This window comes from Mugil cephalus, chromosome 15, assembly GCF_022458985.1.
Source record: "Mugil cephalus isolate CIBA_MC_2020 chromosome 15, CIBA_Mcephalus_1.1, whole genome shotgun sequence".
NCBI lineage: Eukaryota > Metazoa > Chordata > Actinopteri > Mugiliformes > Mugilidae > Mugil > Mugil cephalus.
The window spans coordinates 5,026,255-5,049,433 of record NC_061784.1 but is presented as its reverse complement, the minus strand read 5'-3'; the positions used below and the strand labels follow the sequence as shown (position 1 = coordinate 5,049,433).

The 23,179-nt window shown below is 42.6% G+C and overlaps 1 protein-coding gene across 1 annotated transcript in view; it reads left to right on the top strand.

Moving 5' to 3' along the window:
• fgf11b (fibroblast growth factor 11b) overlaps positions 1-18,513 on the top strand; it is a 33,666-nt gene extending 15,153 nt beyond the window's left edge. The window contains exons 2-5 of the mRNA XM_047607717.1: positions 3,400-3,510; positions 4,604-4,707; positions 11,956-12,154; positions 12,248-18,513. Of these exons, the coding sequence (XP_047463673.1) occupies positions 3,400-3,510; positions 4,604-4,707; positions 11,956-12,154; positions 12,248-12,384 (551 nt within the window). The 3' untranslated portion in view covers positions 12,385-18,513. The remainder of the gene's footprint in view (positions 1-3,399; positions 3,511-4,603; positions 4,708-11,955; positions 12,155-12,247) is intronic.
• The last annotated feature ends 4,666 nt before the right edge of the window (positions 18,514-23,179 follow it).

The window sequence follows — 23,179 nt, the reverse complement described above, 5'->3', positions numbered from 1 at the left end:
TTAGTGGGTCTGGATGGAGTTTTCCCAAGTGTGAAAAAGATTATTTCAGTAGGATCTCTGTCTGAACCTTTTGAAAATAAAACCTGCATTAAAAAAATGTATGTTTTGTTCTTTAAAATAATTGGACATTTAATAAGTAGGGTAGGTCCCATGCAGCCACCAAGCACTTCCTCAAATGGCCACACTTTTGGGGCAAACAGCACAGAAGGTGTCTGTATTTTTTTCTGAAAGAAACATCTATTGATTATGATTATTTCTCAAATACTGAGTTTATTGTTTTTATTAAATGACCTCTGTGCTACACTGACTTCTAGAGCAGTCATTGTATTGTGCTGGAGAAGAATTTACGGGGTGAGGACTGTGAAGTTAGAGCCAGCTCTGCTAAGTGAAACATTAGTTCTAGTGCACATGACAAGAAACATAGCAGATCTAATTGTGGCCATATTGCGCAATTTGTCTGTTTTTCTTTCTTCCCAAATGAGCTTTTTCTTGAGCGCATACAGCCGTCACTCTTAATGAAATGACAGTAGTGTTGTCTGATTTACTCTGCCCTCTGCTCATTTCTGTCCTCCCTGATCCTCCCATCTCCCTTTCTTTCTCTCACTCTCATCTTTCTCTTTTTGCGTCTGTGGGGACGAGTAATGAACGGCTTCCCTGCTCTGATTGGATGATGTATGGCATTATTAGGTGGGATGAAAGCGAACATAACTCAAAGGGTATAAAATGCAAAAAGAGAGAAAGAAGGAGTGGAGATACTGAAATGTTTTGACAAGTGGCTTTGAAACAGAGACGGACTGGGACTGCTGCAGATGCGTGCATGTAACAATGGGAGTAGGTCACAGTTTCACTGATGTTTCAACCCTGGCACAGTTCCTTTGGGAACGAGTCCTACAGATCTCATCCCTGCATCCTCTGCTTCTCTCTGATTCGGTGTGCTAGTCCGAAGAAGGCAGGCAGATTGCGCAGTGCCCTGGGTCACTCCCTAGGAGGTGCATGTGAGGGCATGGGAGGAGTTTAGCAGAGGGGGAACTCCCAGATGGCCGTCAGCCGTCGTCATAAACTGCCCCTTCATCCATGTTTCATTGGCCTCATTAAAGCTGCAGCGAAGGAGCCTGGTCAGTTCGCTGAGTCTGACCAGACTGAATGACTGTGACTGAAGCTAAGTCATGGGAACTGCAGGGCTTTCGTTGCCGGTGGGGTATCCCAGCTGATGCAGTAAAGTGCTGAGCTCAGGAGAAAACATGGTATTAACATGGATCCTGAACTGAAAAAGTAATTTGCAAGAATCCAGCTGGAGAGAAATTTTTCTCCGGATGCATCTCGAGCCAGTTTTCGAGATCTGATCTCAGTTTTGAAATGCAAATGAGCTAACTGGGTTTGTTTGGGGTGCAGTACATCATTGTGCAAAAAGCCGCCGTCTCTAATGTGTCGCTAGTTTCAGGCACATGAACAGCACTGTTTGTTGAGTGTGCGTACCAACATGGGGATACAAATTGTGGAACATGATGTGCACACATAAAGTTCTTATTTATTTATCTCCACCCCCACTTTAGAGAGTGGTACGAGGTATGGGTAATTCTCATTAGCTCCAGTAATAAAGGTAAACAGATAACATCGGGTAATATATCCCTGATGTATCTCTCTCTCTCTGCTCATGAACAGACAACTCTTAAAGCGATTATGTCTTTTCTGGCAATCATAATAGCGGTCGTGTGTTTGGGTCTGAATGACTGAGGCTTGCACAACTTCAGCTGAGTAGGCGGATCATCAACGGGGCCAGGCTACATATGTGTTCACACTGCCAAAAGAATGTTCAGAGGCAATCAGATCACTCAGGAGGTATTTTAATACCACGTCTGAATAGATGACAGCAGCAAATTAGGCCACGTCCACATTTGGGTGTAAACAAACCATTAGTGCTAAATACAAATCCCCCCATAGTCAGTGTTTATTTTGTGTTGCTAGCTTTTGTCAGCCGGAAAGTGGGCGAAATGGCTAGCGTTAGTCAGGCAGACATATGTAATGTTATTGCCGAGCAATGACCTGCAATATTAGATTGAAAATTTTGAAAAAATAGGGGTGGTTGTTTTCCCCGATAAGGGGGTGTGGCCTTATCAATGATGTAAGGTTACGGTCTTCCATAGGGCCTTAGATTCCCAAAAGAGAAGGAATGGTTTGTGAGTTGGTGTGTGTACATGTGTGTGTGTTTCTTAAATAAACGCAAAGGGGGGCTGCAGGGACTCCGCTCATGAATCATTCAGCCACTGCTCACCCTCCATCCTCGCCTCCTGCGCCCAGCCACCGTGATTACATATCTTTTATTTAGTGGGAGACAGACCTCCTCTCTCACTTGACTTCATCCTCCGATGACCACAGCTCTTGCTATGTTAAAAATAGCACAACACGGTAGACACAGCTTAAGTTATGCATGAACTTTAGTCACCAGTAAGCTGAATTACCCGCTGCTACAGAATTTCAGATATGTTGTGTTTGATAAATATTCCCAGTGTTAGTGTATGTAAAACGCCAATTAGCAAAGGCATTGTTACTGAGTGCTAAAAGCCTGAACTATCTTTTTTTTGTGCCCAACACAAAACTTGTCTTTTCACTAATCTAGAGAGAAATCCCCAGCCAGAGAATATGCAACATAAATAGCTGTTAACATTTAATTGTACAGTGTTTTAACATTGGATGAGTGGTTTTGAAGTTGTTAGCAGGATGTTCAATCTGTATTTTACATCACTTTACTGAACAGTTAGTGACTATGGTACTTTGTAGCTGTTAAAAAAAGTTTGATGATGGATTCCTAATTTCTGAAGAGCTGTTTTCGGGCTCTGTGTTGTCGGTTGTCGCCATCTTGGCAGTGCCCGACCCTTAGCTCACCTCTTAACCCAGCTTATTCAGAAAATGGGCAAAGACGTGGAGCATCAGTGGAGCTGAGGTAGGCAGGTAACCTCTCAACAGACAGCTAGCAACGTGTGAGGGCATCAGCATGTCATGCAAATTGGTCATTCCATTGTTATGTGTAACTTTATGCATTAATGTAATTTCAGCAGGTGAGTTATGTAAAATTTCAACCCCATACAGTCGTCACAAATGGAGAAATTAGCTGGAGAGGCCAAAGCTGTTTTTTTGTTCCAGGCTGTCAAAATGTTTATTTATGCTGTAAAACTGAACATTTTAACACGGAGGTCTATGGGGACTGACTCATTTGAGTCTGACTCACAGCCAGACTCAAGTGGCCATCAGAAGAACTACCGTTTGCGCAACACCCACGTCGGCTTAATTGTCCACTCCTGACATAACTGAACAACCCGTTTGTTTTTCAGATTTCTGTAATTTGAGTGAATGTCATTTCTGCTGTCTATAGTGATGTTGCCTTCCTGTGCTGCCTTGCAGAGCCACAGCTGAAAGGCATTGTTACCCGGCTATACAGCCAGTACGGATACTACCTGCAGATGCAGCCTGACGGCACCATGGACAGCACAAGGGATGAAGGCAGCTCATTCTGTGAGTGTGTGAGTTTTTACCTGAAGCTAACACATTTGACATGTTTGTGAAACTGAAATTATTAAGTGTGGCGCCCAGCACCAGTCACATACACTAAATGCATGTAAACACTTGCAGTTTTCACCAACATATGACTCAGGGGTGGAACACCTTGTGGCCTTGTTAGCAGTCAAATCTCCAACAGTGGCAGAGTTAATGCTGTGCTGTATGCACAGAACTAAGCTAAACCACAGCAGGTGTCAAGCTGTGCTGCAGGGTCCTGCGGCTGAAAAGTCGAGGCAAAAGTTGGGATTTTGTCAGCTCACCTGTCAAATTTGTTCCAATTAGCATGTTATTTTTGTCTTTTAATAGGATGGAGTATCATGTCAAACCGCCTGTCAACTTTAGCGTGTCCTCGCCCATGTGTAGAAACGCTTGGATCACAGACGTCGAGTCTCCTTGTATCTGCAGCTCACCGTCTGAAGTTTATAACCCACAAACAGCGGTGACATATTGCCACTGTTGAGACAATGTGAATGTTCACTCTGACCTTTAGCAAACTAAATTTAGTTCTCAGACCGGAAACTATGCAGCGTTCCCTTCCAAGTATCATTTCTTCACATTTGCCTGTTTGACCTTCAAGACTCAGACGTGGGCCCTTTTTTGCGACTGTAGCTTGGATACTGAGTTTTATTTATTCATCAGCTGAAGTTATTTCTTGGTGAGCTGTACCTTTTTCTGTTGTGATTTAATCGGCCCAAATATGGAATCAGCCTGTCCACTTTTTTAATGCCTTTGCTCTAAGCTGCACCTGGTACGGCAGAACATCTCCATTATTATCCAGGTTTCGAGGCAGTGGAGAGCACAGTGAAGGTGACATGGTGTTGTGTTACCATAAACATAAACTCTAAGAGGTCACAGCATTTGGGCTTAAGAGAGATATAGCATGCAGCAGTGACACTGCAGCTATTCAGCCAGCAACAATGAAGGCAGGAAAGCAGCTGGTATACAGTATTGCAGTTGGATTTCACACTCTTCTGACTTTTTCCTCTTTTTCTCTTTTTTTTCGTCATGCTCTCTCTCTCACACACTCCTGCTTTATTCCCCAATTTAGCACAATTCAACTTAATCCCAGTGGGACTGCGGATTGTGGCAATTCAGGGGGCAAAGACAGGGTTGTACCTCGCCATGAATAGTGAAGGATACCTCTATACCTCGGTAAGTACACCCCACAGATCAGCCATATGTGTAAGGTCAAAGCTAACTTAAGTGTGCTCATATACCTGCTGTATGCCAACCCTCATATGATAAAAATATGTCTCGGTGACACTAAATCTCATGTAATGTATATAAACGGGTTTTGTCTTGCTGTGCATGGTCTTAATTCATTTCACATGGAGAAGCTATTGCCTGGAATTCAAGATGGAAATTCAGGACTTTATCTTCTGTCATTTTGGATTTAGCAGTTCCGCTGCCTGTCAGTCAGCTTTCAGTTTAGTGGGTCTCTTATCTGAGGATAATATGGATGCATGTGGATAGGAGCACGGTGTAATAACTATGAAAGTGTCATAAAGGATTTTACTAGTTTTAAAAAGTTATACTGTGACATGTCTGCTGTATGGGTCTTCATTATTTATTGAATCAACAACAATTAACACTGTTCCAGGTGACTTTTAAATCCTTCAGCTGATAGTACACGGCTGGAAAACAGAAATGTATGTAGCAGCAGCGGGCGGAGACAGAGAGATGGGGAACTATTTGAAGTGTAATACCCATGAGAGCGTTTCTGCATCTCAACTAGTTTGGTTTAATTTAGTTGCAATGAACTTCATTAACTTTTAAGTATGATTTCAATCGGTGCTGCAAGTAAGATCAGCAAACTTAGTACCAGACAAAACTGACAACTCGAAATCCAAAACATTGGCAGCTGCTGTACATTAGCAGCAGGATCCTAAACTCCTTGCACTGTGGAGCTGGCACTGTCCAGCTAGAACGTTTAATATTTTGTAAAATACATAAAAAAATGTTACGGACGATCTCAGCAACAATTATTTGAGTTCGAGCAGTTCCACCAGGAACTTGGACAGCTTTAGTGTTTAGGTTTAAGAGTCTGATCAGCACCCTGGGCAGCGCTCGTGACACTGCTTACTCATGATTGTCACTGAACCGTGGCCACATGATTAATAATAGATGACTATGGTAGGAAATGTTGACTATTTACACCTTACTGTGGCAACCACTGTTGTCTATCCAATTCTGCTTATAACAGCACTAAAGTCGTCCCGCTAAAAATAAAAATAGCCCCGCTCCAAAAGCAGTATACGCTTACAGTGTTGCCATCCTCCCTTTGGATTTCGTACACAATATACCAATCGGGGATCACTCTCGCCATTCATCTACAGCAAAAAAATAATAATATAACATATCTTTAATATAATCCTCTGGTTTCTAAGGATGGAAGGGAAAATTATGCGCAATAGGAACGAATGTCATCGTGGTTTAATAAAAAGGAGAATATCATCTGTACGTGTGAAGAGTTTAATCTTGAATTACGGCTTATAGACTACTCCATCACCTATTATCTTCTGAGTCCCTGATTAGCATGCATTAGACTTTGGTGCCTTGCTTCTGCGAACGGAGAAGAGAAGGGATTTCCTCGGCACCAGTCAATAGCTGCGCTGCATCCCAGTCTGACCTCTTTTAGAGAATTTCCTTTCTCACACACATACACAGAGTTACAAGAATTGTGTCTTGAGGTGCACAACAACGGAACATCTGTCTTCTTTTGTAATATTATGCATGTTTTATGCCCGATTTTATGACCCCATATTATTCTCTGTGTTGCGTCTCGCGTACACATTTGCTGGCGTAGGAAGGAACACAGGTGGAAAATGTGTCCCTTTACACTTATTGTTGCTTTCAGAGCATGTTCATATTGCTTTTTATCTCGAACGCGTGCCAAGGGAGAACGTGACACAGGCCAGGAATGTTTTCGTTTATGGCAAATAAGCTCATCACTGTCACTTTCAGAGGAGCCGCGGTGACTGACAGAGTGATGAGTTGCTCCCTCCGAGCTATTTTGTCATCTTTTTGCATACGTTCTCTTCGACTGCTGTTTCTTCCTTCCTCGTCCTGTTCACACATAGAATGGTCAGGTTGTTGTGCCAAGCTCCATAACAAGCACAGGGAGTCCACTGTTTCCCTGTCTCAGGCATAAATCTCAGCCTTGCTTACCTGTAGGTGACACCAGGAAATGGCTGGTCCTGATACAAAAATAGAGCTTGGCTTGTTCCTGTCCCATTTTATAATCTATCTGCTCCGGAAAACTCCTCAGTATGCGTGTGTGTGTGTGAAGAGTGGACATTGGGAGGGGGATGGGGGGATTGTTTTCACATAAGCAGTTTTAGACAGATACCGTACATAATCAATCATTCAATCTAAATTTACTGTAGGTAAATATAAGGATATATTTTTATATATATAAGAAATAGGAATACGACCGGCCTTACATCTTGTTCAGGCACCTCTCAACATCGTTCTTATGGTACAGCATGCAAACAGTGAACAAAGATCGAAAAAAGCGTGGGTGACGGAGAGGCATTAGAGGTATTGATGGAAAGCTATATCCTTTCTATTCTTTTCATGAGAGGATTACAGTGAGATGCAGGGCAACGGCAGGGGCCAGACAGCATCGCTTTTATCATCGGACAGGGGGAAATGTGGACATTAGAAAAAGTGGTCGGGAGAATAATTGGCCAGGGCAAGAGAAAGGAGATGAAGTGCGCAAATGTAATAATAAAAAAAGGCATTTTTGCCAGGCAGTTAATTAAGAACACTTAAGGAAGGAAAAACCTATTCTGCCTGATAGATTAACAACCTACCGTGAACAGCACATTTCTTCCAAAATGTTCTTGGGGATATATTAGAATAGCCATTGCAATTTGATATGAAATAGTTATGGCGGTGTTAATGACACCGAGTTGGCCTTTATTCTCTGTCCCAGAAAATTTAAACAAGAGGGATTTTGAAAAAGGGCAGCGGGCACTGTGGAGCTGGTCACCTCTGTCGCTGAGGGTCGAAGAGGGGAGTGACAGCTACAGCTCGCCTCTCAGCAGCATTTATATTGACAAGGGCCTTCCACCTGTCAATCAACCACCGTGGAGCCACGTGTCCCCAGGCATCACCATCCACTCTGCTCTCGTCATGCAAGCAACATGCTTCCCTGGGCTATCATAAAGCATTAGAGACAACCCATACATGTGTGGTGCTAGACAGCAATAACTGCCAGGCTCATCCTCTGTAAACCCCCCTTAATGAGCACGTCTATGCCCTATTGACTTATGTAACGTGGCGTGTCATAGTGCATCTACATCTGGCTCGACAAGAGCATCAGCAACATGCCCTGCCGTCAGCTCCCAGCGCTGGAAACACTGACACACACACACACAGATTGTGTGCATGCATCAGTAGAGGATCACCGTGAATAAGCTATATGTTGCAGTAATGGAGTAGTATGGTGGGATTACTGCAGCCAGGCAGATTTCACAGCTTACCTCAAGTTTACCAGAGGAGCTAATGGGACATAGTCTGGAGGTCGGTCTGAATGTCCCCCACCCACAGCATTTTTTTGGGGATAAGTTTGTCTGGAGTTTGCGAAGTAATTACGCCAAAACAGCAAAAGATCAGATCGCTTGTGAAGGACAGAAGGGTCACAGCTAGGTAGTCATACACATCGTCTGAGCTCTGTTTAGTTGATTTTGTTTAAAAAATGTCTTTGATTGGTTGTTGGGCTTAGCATCTGTGTGCAGACGTATTTTTTCTCTGTATCAGTGGAAACACAGGCCACGATGAAGTCAAGATGAGGTGTTGCCAAACTCAATAGCCCGGAAAGGAAGCATGACACTGTGACCTCTGCTAAAGTGCAAAGCATATACTAAATGTTTTAAGTTCTTGAGTAGAGCGGCATTTTCAGCAGCATTCATTCCGATTATACATGCATGATAGATTTAGTGATTAACTTCTCTCCTCGTGCGTTCTATCCTAATTTTACACAGAGAAAGATGTTAGTATTTGTTAGATTTAGGGTACTCTGCCCCGTGTACGTACATTATTAGTACTTCACTGTCCTTGTTTGGTGATAAGTGCACTTCTAGCGTATGGTGGCATGCAGACTAAAGCTTCTTGAAGCAGGTAGAGCAGATGTAATCAGACACAAGGGATGAAGAAGGAGGTGGTGTGTGTGGGCGGGGAGGGTCGGGCTGATACTCTGCATCATAAAAAGGCTGCTCCCATCATAGGGATTCTCAGCACGGACTACACACATTACCTTCCTCGCCCGCTTTCATTCAAATTCATTTCTGGCTTGAGACACACGGACGGAACGCTAGCTTTCCAAGTCTGTGAATAAGTCACGGTTACAAAACAAACAAACGGATTTTATTTAGTTTCCAGTACGAACGCCTAATATTTACGTGGAAATATTCCCCCATCGCTCCTAAAAAAAAAAAAATGCTGAACACACTCACACCCATATTCAGCAATTATTCATCTGGGCAGGTAAATCTGCCGGCTTGATATCATCAGCAAGTACGCACTGAGTGGAGTCTGTTATTCGGCCGAGGTCTAGAGGTTAGCTCAAGGTGAGCTTCGGGGATGGGGACAATTACAGCAACATATTTGTATCAGTTAGGGACGGGCATATTGGCCATTGTGGCAGGTTATTGTGAAAAATCACTGTCATATGAGGAAATTTATTTAATTGTCTTCCCTGCTCTCACAGACTGTATTTTTTTTTCTTCGGACATTTCGAGGGTACTTGGATGAAAAACAGAAGACACAGAAGGCTCTATCATTAGACCAATTTCAGGGGAGTGATTATGAAGGGTAATTATAGGATGACTTGGGAGAGGGGTTATCGCTGGTGTCGTTTCAAAGGTTGAGCTGAAGGGTATTTTGCCGGAGCGATGGCTTCTCTTTCCCGAGGGACATGGGTATCAGATCTTGGGGTGCCGGCGGCTAAAGCCCTTCTTGGCCCGGGCGTTCCTGCTTTTCTCGCGTACGAAGAAGCGGGTCCCTCCTTTTCTCCCTTCCCTTAAACTCCTTCAACAGCGAGCAACCCCTCTGCCCTCTCCGAGTGATCTTCTGTTCTTTTTCCCGTCTCTCCTTCTGTCTCCCGCACTTCCCACCTCTCTTTCTCCCTGGCCTGATTAATAATGAATGAAGCGGATCATCTATCGATCCCATCCTCTGTGTTAGCACAGCAGAAGATATCAAACCTGTCAGTGGAGCCTTAAAATAGCTCTGCGATGTGGCGGTGAGGGTGGTGGGAGTGTTTGCTCAGTAAAGGGTGGGGGCTTGTTTTTTTTTTAATTGGGGGAAGACGGCAGTGAAATGGGCGCACGCTGGGATGGATGAAATGTGCTCTCGGCTAAAGGATGACTCCTCGCCGTGAAGGAGAAAGGTGATGACCTGCGATAAGTGCGAAACCAGAGGTCTCTTATACCTTTTCAATCTACTTTTCACTCTATATTAAAACTTTTCGACCGACGCCGAGCCGTGATCCTTTGGCCCTCTTCTGTCATCCTGAGCCCTGAGAAATTCTCCGCTCAGCCTTTTCTGCGCTGCTGCCCTCACTTAATCAATCCAGCAGATGGGCTGTGCTCTCTGACAGACGAAGGACCCTGTCCAGACCCTGACGCAGTCTAAGAGAGATGTATATCTGTCGCTATTAGTTAATATCACCAGTCAACATTATGCAGGGTTCAGTAGTCCTTATGTTGAGGACACGGAGGAAGAAGAAGCGCTGCGGGAACATGATCATTTACAATGAGCGGCTGAACTGTTGGATTTGATCCAAGTTCTGCTAATTTGATTCTCTAACGTCTATTCAGATTTAGCCGGGCACAGATAATTGGCAGTACATGAGAGTAGTCTATTTTAATAGCATAATTCTCTCTAGGAGGGTCGCAGGGGGACGAATCTCACTGTGGATGGATTTTCCAGTGGTTGTTTTTTTTGGGAGGGGAGGGGGAAGATTGTTGATCAATATCACCTATTTTCTTGGGACTTTTTCACAATGATCTCAGCCAGGTTTCTGAGCTTGGGATGCCTCGAGCAGTCGCTGCGGTTCGATCGCAGAGCCCTGCAACAAGGGCTCACCGCCATGAAAGAAATTGTATCAGACCCCGTGAAAGAAATGAACAAAGTGGGCCCCTGGATAGCTACCTTTTGTCATAATTTTCAGCGACAGCCATGAATCCCCTTCAACCATATATACATGTCCACAGCACTTCAACAATGACTCAGAACTTCGCTTCCCTGGGCAACGTATGCGTTAAGTTATTCTGGAGCCCAGAAACAAGGACACACTGCCCGCACTGGGTTTGGTTTCAGCTGGAAACAGACGGAAAATCCAACCAGGATTTGCTATACTTTAATAAATTCATAGTTAGTTTTGTTTTTTCATTAAAAATCAGAAATGCCAACGATACACAGAATTTGTAACATCGCAGTACATTATCAAGTCTAATGAGGATTTATATTTTCCATTTTATTGTGAATGCCAGCAACACAACTTTTCAGTGCTCCGTATCAGCCAGATAATAGGATGCTACTCTAATGAGCCCTCAAGTCTTATTAATTGCACTTAATTTTGAAATAGCTTGTTGGGAAACAGCCAGATTTATTCAGTCATAAAACATACTCTTTGTCTTATCTCACCCTATTCTCCTGTGGCCCCATAGATCCACATCATGAGTTGGTTCAGTTTAATTAAAGAAATGTGTCAGCCAAAGCAGGAAAACAACATTCTTGTTGTTTTGTATAATGCTGTGTAAAAATAAATCACTTTAAAGTGAGTGACTGTGTGTCCCATACGTGTTTACTTTAATCATGGGTCAGGCTACAGGAAGTGCATTAATGGTGAGGTTGGCTCCGGATTTAGCTTCTAGATATTTGCGGGTAATGGGCAGGTTCCGGTGCTGAGCATTACCGGTGTGAGTCTGCAAATCAGGAAACCTGCCGGAATCTGGTCGGATGTCAAAACTAGTCATTTACATGTACAAAATATAAGCATGTGCATATATAGAAATTGTATTGGTGTAGGTTTTTTAGCGCCTTTCATCTTTTTTTTCCTTTGGGAACGTGTTGTTTAGCAGAGATGTTAATGCATTTGTTGTTTGTTTTTTTTTTACATATGCATCCATGTCTTGCTGTTCTCAGAGGACAGGGATGTTCATGCTTTCAAAGAAAGTCCAGATTTAATTCTGTCTTTCCTTTCCCTCGGGATTCAGTCACCTAATTAATGTGTTTCACTATGTATTTATTTTTTATACTGACATGTGCTGGAGTTCATGTTCAAAGAGAAAAATATTCACTTTTCTCATGACATTTGCACTCTATCTTTCTCCTTGCGTTCTAATTTCTAATATAAATCCACCTCTTCCTCTTTTCCACGTTTCATTTCAGGAGCACTTCACTCCCGAGTGTAAGTTCAAGGAGAGTGTGTTTGAGAACTACTACGTTACGTACTCGTCCATGCTCTATCGCCAGACCCAGTCTGGCCGCTCCTGGTATATCGGCATCAACCGTGATGGCCAGATCATGAAGGGCAACCGGGTAAAGAAGACCAAGGGAGCCGCACACTTCCTGCCCAAAGTTATAGAGGGTGTGTGTCGCTTCGTACAGTATTCCAGACCACTTTATCTCAGTTATTAACCATCTCCTCAGTCATTAATCCATAAATGCCTCTGTCTGACAGTTGCCATGTATAAGGAACCATCGCTACACGAGATCGCCAGTGAGCCAGTGAGTCCTCCTCGGAAGACAGTGAAGACGTCAGATTCGCCGACCCTAAAGAATGGACGGAAAGAAGCTCCCAAGGCTGATGCCTCATAGCACAGGAGACTGAGGGTGGGACAAAGGGCAGCACTGACACTGGGAACACAGTCGCCCATTATGCACTGAGGGTGGCTGAGGCAATGGCCAAAATTGACCACCACATTCCAGAAGTGCACTACAAGATGCTGAGGGTTAAAGAGTCAGCAGTCCATCAGCAGCCAAGAAGGCCTGAGAGAGGAGTCCCCACCTCCCCCAACCCCCTCACCTCACAGACCCACAGAAAGTAAGCCCAGGGTCTGCCCCCCCCCCCAACTCGCCTGTCCTACCGTCAGCCTCTTTCTCTGGCCCCAGTAACCCCCGAATACACAGCATTCTTCATTTCCCTCAAGCGTCTTTGTTTCGCTGACAATTTCACCTGTTCTCACATGCCTACCCACATCTGCTCTCTAAGACTGTATATTCACCATTTCCAGCGCTGACTCTGCATGATAATCTTCAGCCCTCTCTTGAGCCCTAAAGTCGGTGGCTGCATGGCTCAGCCAGCTTTCCGGTCACCATCTGCCTACCAGCTAAGCTAATCACCAAGGTCAACTAAAACTCAAAGCGAGATGAAACAGCTCAGCGAGGAAAGAAACCTGCGAGGAGCCCAGGTCAGCTCAGGTCAGGTCAGCATGGCACGATGAGATTTAGAGAGATTAACGAGGGGGTCAAATTATTTGCCGATCAGTTTATCACATAACACGATTTTTTTCTAATTTTTTTTTTGGTTTTCCCTTTAATCGTGTACTGAAAACTGGAATTCGTGTCAGCCAGGGAGAAGCCGTGTCCGTAAAATATGATAACGACGATAATAACGCGAGATCAAATCGACAGAAAGGTGGCGATTCTTGATGGAAAATAAAGACAAGAACAGGACGTCTGGATTCAAGAAGATGTACATGAAGCTCACGAGAGAGGCCACTTACAAAAGTGTGATGATTAAAATAAAATAACTATCCCTCTAAGGAAGTTGAGCCATAAAACACAACATAAATGCCTGAGCAACATATTACCAACAAGAAAGAAGATAATTCTTAGTAATAAATAAAAAAAGAGGGAGTTACACCCACTTCTTGTTCCATGATCTCCACCACTTGATCACTAATTATTGCACTAGCTTGTTAAAGACTAAAAATGAACAACTGGGTCGCGTTTTTCTTTTTTTCTTTCTTTTTTTTTTAATAAATCCGGTGCAGATGTGAACTCAGGCACCTGAAAAGGAGCCGTAGTGTGTACACTTCACTCGGCATCTGCTGTCAGAATAAAGTCAAGTTTGAAGCCTGACATCAAAGCCGGAGGAGCCTCTGAGCCGGAGCACTTGTTATTCTGAGGATGTCTGGCAGCTTATCCACTCACTAGCTTTATCAAATCACCTTGGAAGAATTGCCCTCAAAAATGTAGTTGTCTGAGAGAATGCCTTGGCGTGACTGTGTTTTAACCCTGGTGTACGGACGATTTTTAGAGTATGGATGCACCGAAGGGTCTATGTGTGACTGACTGAGCCTGAGCAGAGGAGCCACGGGTAACCTCAGCTGTGTCCTTCACACAGAGCACGACACAGTCTGTGAAAAGGTGATACTTCATCTGGCCTCTGTACCATTTCCAGTCACTTTCCATTTAAAACAAAACCGGAGAGGGTTTCTGGGCAGCCTCGTGGGCACTGAGCTTTTTTAATTTAATACTTTGTTGAGGTGCAATCCACCATATGTTCTGACTCCATCTGAAGCCCCTACAATTTAATAAAACTGCACTGACCTGATGGAAGTTGAGGCTTCTAAACGGGAAGTGTCAGGGTGCTTCGGCGCTGCCTGCTGTTAGGTGCCGTCTGCTCTGGTGAGCCACTGAGGGGAAAAGAAATGTCACCACAATGTTCAGTCAAAGTGAGTGTACATGGATACCTTCAACAAACACAGACAGCAATACGTCTTTATGTCAGGAAGACTGTTGGGAAACATGGAAGGCAAACTGTAAGTGCTGTTGAGAGATTAAATCATGGTAGTTCTGTGCATTGGCAAGTGTATAGGACTGTAATTGTGACATAACGTGAAGGAGGGTTACAGGATGTGCTGCGTTGAGGGGGTGAAGCAAGTCTTAAAACTGTGTGCGGAATTGTAAAGAGGTCATCACGGGGAGACGGTTATTTAGAAAGAGTGAAGGATTAGCAGGTGTATTCTTCAGGAATGCCGATAAGGTATTTCGGCATGCGGCATGTGGATATGATAATGAATGTGAGACAAAGAAACGGCAGGCACCGTGCGCTATTTATGACAAGGAGGGTCTATGTATGGAGGAAATCAGTTGGAGGGCTTTGCATTTTTTTTTCTTTTTCATTAAGTCGTTTCATTTTCTGGGCTTTTCCAGGGGGAATATCACTCTGTTCAAATTTGGATATTTTGCCCTTGTAGCCGATTTTGTACTGGAGACCTACAAATCTCTATTTTGAAAAGGCAATGCTCTGAGTCCCTGGTGAGTTTCGTACAGCCTAGTAGGATCTCTAACTGCGGATCACTGCCTGGCGTAAGATATCAAAGTGTGCTCACAGCAGGTGGCACACAATGTTGCATCTGTGTTTTTTTGAAAGATCTTGGAGGTTCAAAGCAGTGGGAACAAAATGAGACATTTGTTTCTCCCCACGTACAATACATGAAGCAGGGCTACGGCTACTGACAGAAAAATATACCAAATTATAATTTACCTGAAGGCCAATTTTGTCATTTTGTGATTAATTTCCTATTGACTAACTAATTGAGTAATCATTTCAACTTCACAGTGCACTGAATCAGATAGAAACAAAGTAAGTTTATCAAATGAACTCTCACACCGACTTTACTGTAGCTTTGTCCCTTCCTTTCCTCCATAGGTTTCTACTTCCCAAACAGTCCCTCCTTTTGTAATACTGAAGAACGCCACAGTAAGTTGTCAGATGGTGACGCTGAAAGTAGACGATGAACGGAGAACCTTAAGTAGTCTGATGGAGCACCTGAATGTGAGATCTGAGCAGAAAAGTAAGTTGAAGGTGAACATTTAATGTAAAGTAACGTGAATGTTGAGAAGTAGAGAGCAAATAATGGAGGCAAATGCAGTCAAGCTGCTCATGCTTTTGAAAGTTAAGTAAAGTAAGTGAAGAATGTTAAAGTTAAGTAGCAAAAAGGAGAATGTTAGCTGTAGAGTAGAAAACGTTTTAAGCAGGAAAGAGCTCGGTTTTGCTAATGTGAGAATGCGTTCACGGTACGTAAGGTCTTGGTGATAACAATGGAAGTAAAAACAATGACGGAGTTTGCGCACCCACGCATGAGAGTTTTAAAGCCATAATCCCTGTCCTACAAAGATCACCTCAACCTCAGTGTCCACAGCCCATTAACTTTCTTTTTAGCATTATGCTGCCTGTGCAGGCGTACACTCGCAGTGTCTTTATACGGTCTGTGAGGGGGTGTGCATGTGTGTGTGTGTGTGTGTGTGCATCTATGACTAAGAGTACGGTAAGACAAGACGGAGGAGCAAGGAGAAAAAGAAAGGGCATGAGATTGAAACAATGATCGATACACTCAATAAAACACAATCGAGAGAACAGCCACCCTGCCATGGGTGCGGAAATTTCCCCAAGGTTGGCCAAAGACAGCAAAATCCATTTGTTCATGACGAACTCAGAACTCAGTGTGATTTCTTCCTGTAAACTCGACCGAGAGGCCAAATGGACGACACATCCGGGCCTCGAAACAGTTGAGCAGAACAGCGCAAGCATCAGCAGCCATAGTGTCTTCCAAGACACATATCTGATAAAAGTTCAGGAGTATAACATACACTAAGCCACCTCTTGCACACCTAAATTATTTAAACGGAAGCACACTGCACCTTACAAGCTGTGGGCATTGCCTGAAACGTCTGAAAATTAACAAGCTGTGCAGGAAGGTTCTTAAAAGATTATGACAAACAGGGAATCCCCGTACTCTTTCAGAGGCAATAAAGAATATTACACAGCAGCTGATTCATCACAAAATCAAACGTTTTATTGCACTGTGTGAACAACTACCAACATCCAGGGAAAACTTTGGGACAAAGCCAGGTAAACCTTTATGTGAAGCGTATTTCAAGAGGCAACGAGGCATTTTTATCACACTGAATGCTGTATAGCATTGGAAGAGACTGGTGCATTTAACATTTTACTAAATCTGCATGTATACCATGTTGTCTTTCCCTTTTGTGAAATCATCCAAAAAAAAAAAAAAAAAAAAAAAACTGCAGCCCATCTCATTCCAGAAACAGTATATATTGTGTACCACGCGGTTTGTCAGGTTATGGGGAACGTCTATGTACGACTAGCTCCCTCTAATGGATGCAGTCGGTGGCTGGAAGGCAAGAACAAGGGGCAAAAAGACACACCGCTTGGTTTGAAGCCATAACTTCTAATTGTAATTTCAGTTCATCCACTGCAGTGACATATTCTGATGTTCACATTTTTACACAAGGAATTTTAAGAAAACAGTGCTTTATTCCTGATTTTCTACAGTCTGTGATGAGATTTTGCTGTTTACACCACGCTGTAATTTGACGATACTGAGCTCACCGGGGCTTTCTAATGTGCCGTGCTAAGCTTGCTTTTGATTTTTGTGTTTATTACAACTCATGTATTATAATTACTTACGGTACTAATGAGAGTATTCTGTCTATGATGAGTTCCGCAGAAAGAAAAAAAAAAAGAAAGAAAATTGGATAAACAAAACGAGGTACTATGCTACTTTTTTTCCCCTGCTAAACCTACGTGGGCATAAAAGCTACGCAGCTAATTATTTGGGGCATGTTTGTGAAGACTGAACAACTCAAATCCTGTGAATTCTGAACATAAATCACTCCTTGAATTACAATGGATATCTGCCACTGTCCCTGAGTTATACTAATAATATTCCAAACAGGACAGAAGTCGGCTGCAGTGCTGAATATCTGTAATTACGTCGGCATTCATTTAAAGTGCAAAATGCAGAATTTTGCTGACTGGATCCCTGCACAGCATAGCAGTATGTTTCCAGTCGACAAAACCTGCCTAAAGACATAAATGTATGGAATGCTTCCAGTTTACATGTATGTTTTGTCAGTAATACAGTTATCGTGTGTCTGATGAACTATATCGGATCTTGTTTCCTCAGAAATGTACTGACGTAATCTGTGTTGATGTATTTTATTTGCCTTTGCCGGTAGTTGTTCTACCTTGCCATGTTCCCTTTCTGACGCACACCCCTAAGACGGAGGCAGAATACTTGCTCCTATCTGTTGTGTTTTCGTCAGCACCATTGTGTCCACACTGATACGAACCTTGAGTGAAATTCAGCCCAGGTGAATCCTCCGTCCGGACTGTGTTTGCAAAAGATGCAACATATTCAAAAGAGCAGGAGAAAAACTCCTGAAGCCAACGTTTGTCCTGCCACGCCCAGCAATGGGCTAGGCAGTCACAGGGTTAAGTTCACGCCTTCCAGAAAGTCTTCCAGAGAGGCCCCACGGTCGTGTTCCCCCACTCTTACAGACTCTTGACTTCTCTCTCAAACCAATCCCCTTGTCTTCCTTAAAAACTGACACTTAAAATTTTAAAAAGGACAAAAAAAAACAAAAAAGAAAAGCCATAAATAAAAATGGGCCTTGGCGCTGATTAGTCAGAGAGAGCAGGCCTGACTCCTCAGGCACCTCCTGAGTGTTACAGGGATTTAGATTCATGTTGGACTCCTTACAATAAGAGCCAAAAGCAGCAGCAGGAACACACTGGCTTTTCTGAAACACTCCGAAAAGCAGCAGAGCAGCAAGAAGACCAGCAATATGCAACGCGTACTACCAGCCTGCACTCAAGGAGGAGAAGCAAATCTAACAGGCTAACTGGAATCAGGATTTGGAGGCTACAAAGGCTGTGATCTGCAAAAATAACTACTAATTGCCCTGACTAAGATGGGATTTTTTTTTAAAGCATGTATACATCAGTGTTCTTTGGCTCTCTAGGGATGACTCCCTCTCAGTATCTACAGACACAAGCCCTCGATTCACCCTCTCTCCATGTTTGCCATCAGACCTGTGTACATTTCTACAATTACTCCTATATGAATTGAAAGGAGATGTCTTATTCTGGAATATTACTCAATAAAATAACATATATTTGTATGATTGTAAGCTGTGCCGAATGATGTTTTGTCTTTTCCCACAATTTCTTTTTAATTCCTTCTAAAAATCAGTGTCCACTCATTATAGAGTGGAAAGTTATATTCTGTCATATTCTGACTATAAAGTTATGACAGCAGTGAGGAATTATGTAAAAATAAGTGACCGGGTGTCTCAGGTGAGCTAAGAGCGACGCATGACAGAGGTCGGCGGCTCGGGCTGAGTCAGCTGACCTGCCCGGATTGTCTCTTTTCTTCCTTCTGTCATCAAAGGCCTTGCAGAGTTGTACTTTGCCCCTAATTTCCCTGAGTCAAATAAAATGAACCGTTTCATGTCTGCGTGAGCAATTTTATAGAAGGTTAAATGGTAATGTTAGCAGCGCTGGTTTTAGGGCGCACGTATTGACCGCGGCAGCTGCGAGAGACAGCTTGTCTGGAGGAATGCCTCAAAGGACGAAGTTAAAATTTAACATTTTACATCTGTATAATGCACTTCAATGAAATAACAACAGTTCTGTCACGGATTCAACTCGTGCAAAGTTTACACAGAGCAAGACACACGTTATTCCTGAGATTTAAGTGGTGCACTGGACTGCACTGCGTCAAATAGAAGGCGGTCTCAAACTGAGTGCAAATACTCTCTGTGTAAATGTGATGAGATGAGGAACCTCAATGGCAAAAGCTATTTCATTGTACAGCACTAGAATTAAATAACATTGCCCATCTTGTGACAATTCAATGTTCTGCTGGGAAACTTTTGGACGTTACTCACACTTAGATGTTATTTAAACATGTACCACACACCCAGACCACACCATGGTGTGGTGATGTGTGGTGACAAAAACAGTTTAGGAACAACTCAAAATGCATGCACAGTGTTGACCTGGCCTCTAAATTCACTAGATCCCAAACTGATCCAGTATCAGTGGGATGATCCACAGAGCACCCTCCCCTCAACCCATAGGACACAAAGGTCCCCACTAACAACATTCTGTTACCAGACACCACAGGACACCCTCAGTCCATTCTCTGATGAGTCACAACTGTTTTAGAGGTACAAGGGAGACCTACACTCCCTGTGTCCCTCTGTCCTATTTAATTTCTTTCTGGTCACTGGTTTTCTTGACTTGTGCTGCTGTAACATCTGAATTTCCCCAGTGGGGATCAATAAAGTATTATCTTATCTTACATGATATTAGGAAGGTGGTCATAATGTTACGCCTGAAAGGTGAAAAAGTGATGCCAAGGGTAAAAAAAAAAGGAAAAAATTTTTTAAAAAAAAGCCAATAAGTGTAGATGTTTCAATTATGAAAAAAGCTCAGTAATTCCCTAAAACAGCTGGGCACTACAGATTCCAGCAAACATCACTTAAACATGAGTAAACAGTGCATTTGTCTGAGATTATTTCAGCCTGAGTGAATCTTCCCAGCAGCAGGGGATGTATTTGAGATTTATTCCGAGCCGCTAGTCTTTGATTCCACCAGACTAAATGTGAGTGTTTTCACTCAAAGCAATAAACAGAAGCACACAAACTTCAGCTTGTCCAACATCCACTACAAGAGATTGCGATTAGCAACAGATTGGCACTGCATGGGCCTGTGTTGGTTTAGCAGATGCCCTAAAGTACTTGACACTAGAAGCCTGTATGACAGTCTCACCATTTTCCTGCAAAAACATAATTTATTTATCTATGTCTAATGTAGATGACTTACTTGCACGTGATGATTCAGTAAGAGCACAGATTGTCAAATAACTTTTAAGATTTGGCATTTATCATCCATCAAACAATTTATCAAACCAATCACATCAAAATAAATTACACTTACTAATCTTATACATGTAAATCACTATTAAACTATGCACACTAACTGAAATTGGCAAAGCAACAGCTACACATTCTTGTTGCAGTCCTAATAGCCAGTAGCTAGCAGCGTTAAAAGATAATTACTGTTTGCAGAACATGTCTTACCTTATGAACAGGTGCTTGTTATTTGTATTTTACTGTGCAGAATCATTGGCCTCTTTGGTGCAACATATCCAAAATAAAAACTCAAAAGTGTGTAGGCTACTTGTTAATGAAGTTTAGCGGTGCCACACTGGGCTATGAAAAGAGGAAGATTTTCTGGGTGGCGGTTGGAATGCTCCATTCGGAACTTCCCCGGCCCGATGTATACAAAACGACGTTTAACTTTGAAAACTTTTGACTGTATGTAAACATGGACGCATGCAACGTAACATCACCCACACAGTTCTTAAAGAGTGGTTCCGTTCAGAAGCTCAGTGTGGTGGCACAGGACGTCGCCATCTTGCCGGTGCCAGACCCTCCTGAGTCTGGGCGAAATCAAACAGGGGCAAAGGCGCAAAGTGGTGTAGCGCTTCTTTTTTTTTCAACAAACTTTATTTGGGAAAAAAATAACATGCACCCGAAAGGAACAAGATGGATCAAAAAGAAAAACTGTAGATAAACAAGTCAACATTTCAAGTATAACAAGCCATAACAAGCTATAATATAATATTAGTGCAAGTATAGCGGCTTTAGGTAGCAGTTTATTCTAGCTTAAGTAATAAATTGTGTGAAGAAATAAGAAGAAACAATTGCTTATTTTAACTAACTGATGTCATTAATGGAGAAATTAACTATGTAGACTAAAACTTTACTGTTTTTTTTTTTTTTCGTACCAAGCTGGAGACATTTTAACATAGAGGGGAATGGACACAAATTTGGAGGCAGGCCATTACAGCACTTAGACTTGACTTTATTTTTTAGCCCCGAACACAGTTTTCTATTCGCTGTCTGCCAGCGCAGACAGGGCAGGTATGTAATGATATACCAAAGATCTCTTTACAGTAGGTTTCTGGGAAGCATTGGCAGATCTCCCAAGAAGCCCCATGATACAATAGGCCCCAACACATCAAAAGAAGCATTTACCATTACTTCAAGTTTGAATGACTGGCAGTTATGACGCCAATGCAGCTGTCATTCAAAATTAGCACAACTGTCACTTCACCCATGAAGCAGAAAACACAATGTGTCAAGACAGAATGAGGGAGAACTATCTAACTCCTCACTGCTCATTCCTGCCCTGGCTTGTGGAAGTGTGTGTGAGTGATATTTTCCCCTTGTGTATCCTGACTGTGTGCGATTAATCCATGGTCACTTGTTTGGCATTTTTACTGACAATGTAGAGGCAACAGGAAATGAGAGGAGCAAAAAAGTTTCCAAGGCTATATTTCCAAAGCTCAGGCCATTGTAATATGGAGGATGGACCTTGACTATCCAAGGTGCCACCGTACCTTGCGGCTTTAAAGTCTCAGACATTCAGAACAGAAACGCTTGCATATGTTGTGCCTTCGTTGTTTTTGAGAGTATAAGAGCCTGACAGAATCTTGTTGGGTGTGGGCTCCTTTGGCAACAAACAAGCCATGCGTCCTGTTCACATCCAACCCTCACATCATGGGGGATGAAAGATAGCAATGCTTAAGATTTTCATATTTACAGTTTTTAAACTTAAAACTTGAACGATAAGCAGAGAAAATTTAAGAAAACAAAAAACAAAACAATGTTAGCAACATTTATATACATACTCCTGAAAAGCTGTGTCTATTATTCAGGAGGTTAATTTAACTAAAGTGGTAGTTAAGTGAGGCTTGTTTTACTACAGCACTTATGTAATTGCCATTCCATATTTCACTCCTTTTTGCCTCGGCATCCCAGTTGTCAAGCCTGACATTAAATATTTAAAACTGGTAATAAAAGTCCCAGAACATATAGTAAATCATATCTGATGAGATAATTCCATGATTAGCAGACAGAGGGAAAAGTTCTACTTGAACACGTATACTTGGTAACATACTTTGTGGGGAATATCCACAATTTAGGTTCCCTGATGTTGTACAAAAGACATTTGTATAAGCAAACAAACGAAAATCTAAACATCCATGCCAAAAAAACAAAGACAAAAAAAACATTTTTATTTTATGTGAGAATAAAACTACTAACTATGTCTGATTTGCGTAAGACTCATCTGTCTTTTAATCAAATATATCAATTGGATGAATAGCTGCAATTACATCTCTGGTTCACAACTCAGCAGTCAGTTATACATTTCAATATCTATGTGCCGACTGTGTTAAACAGATGTGTCACAGACTTTGATCATTAAGCTACGAGTCAAACTCTAGAACAAACTGAAGTTGAGCAGCATCTGATCTGTGGATCTGTGAGATTATTCTGTGCTCTGGGCTGTCACTGGCTTTCACAACGAGTTCCCCTTTGAGACGTGACCTCAGTCAGGGTCAGACAGCCCTCTTTCCTCTTCTGATCCTCCTTCTGCTTTACTGGGGCATCTCAAATCTCATGGAAGCATGACTTGTGCATTTATAAAAGATTATTCTCAGTAAACCCACACAGAGTGGAGCAGTCTGCACTCAGACAAAATGGAGCTTTATATTTCTTAATGCAGCAAATAAGGATTAAGGCTTTAAACCAAATATAGTTCTCATGATAGCTGGAGGAACCAATTACCCTCAGCATGCGCATGTTTCCATTACAGGAATCTGCATGCTAAATTTGAACAAACGTGGGAAAATCGCAACCTTGTGTTGCATTTAATCGTGTTTTTCCAAGCGCCAAATGCCAATTTTCTTCTGACTACACACAGCTCAGCTCTCATTGATAT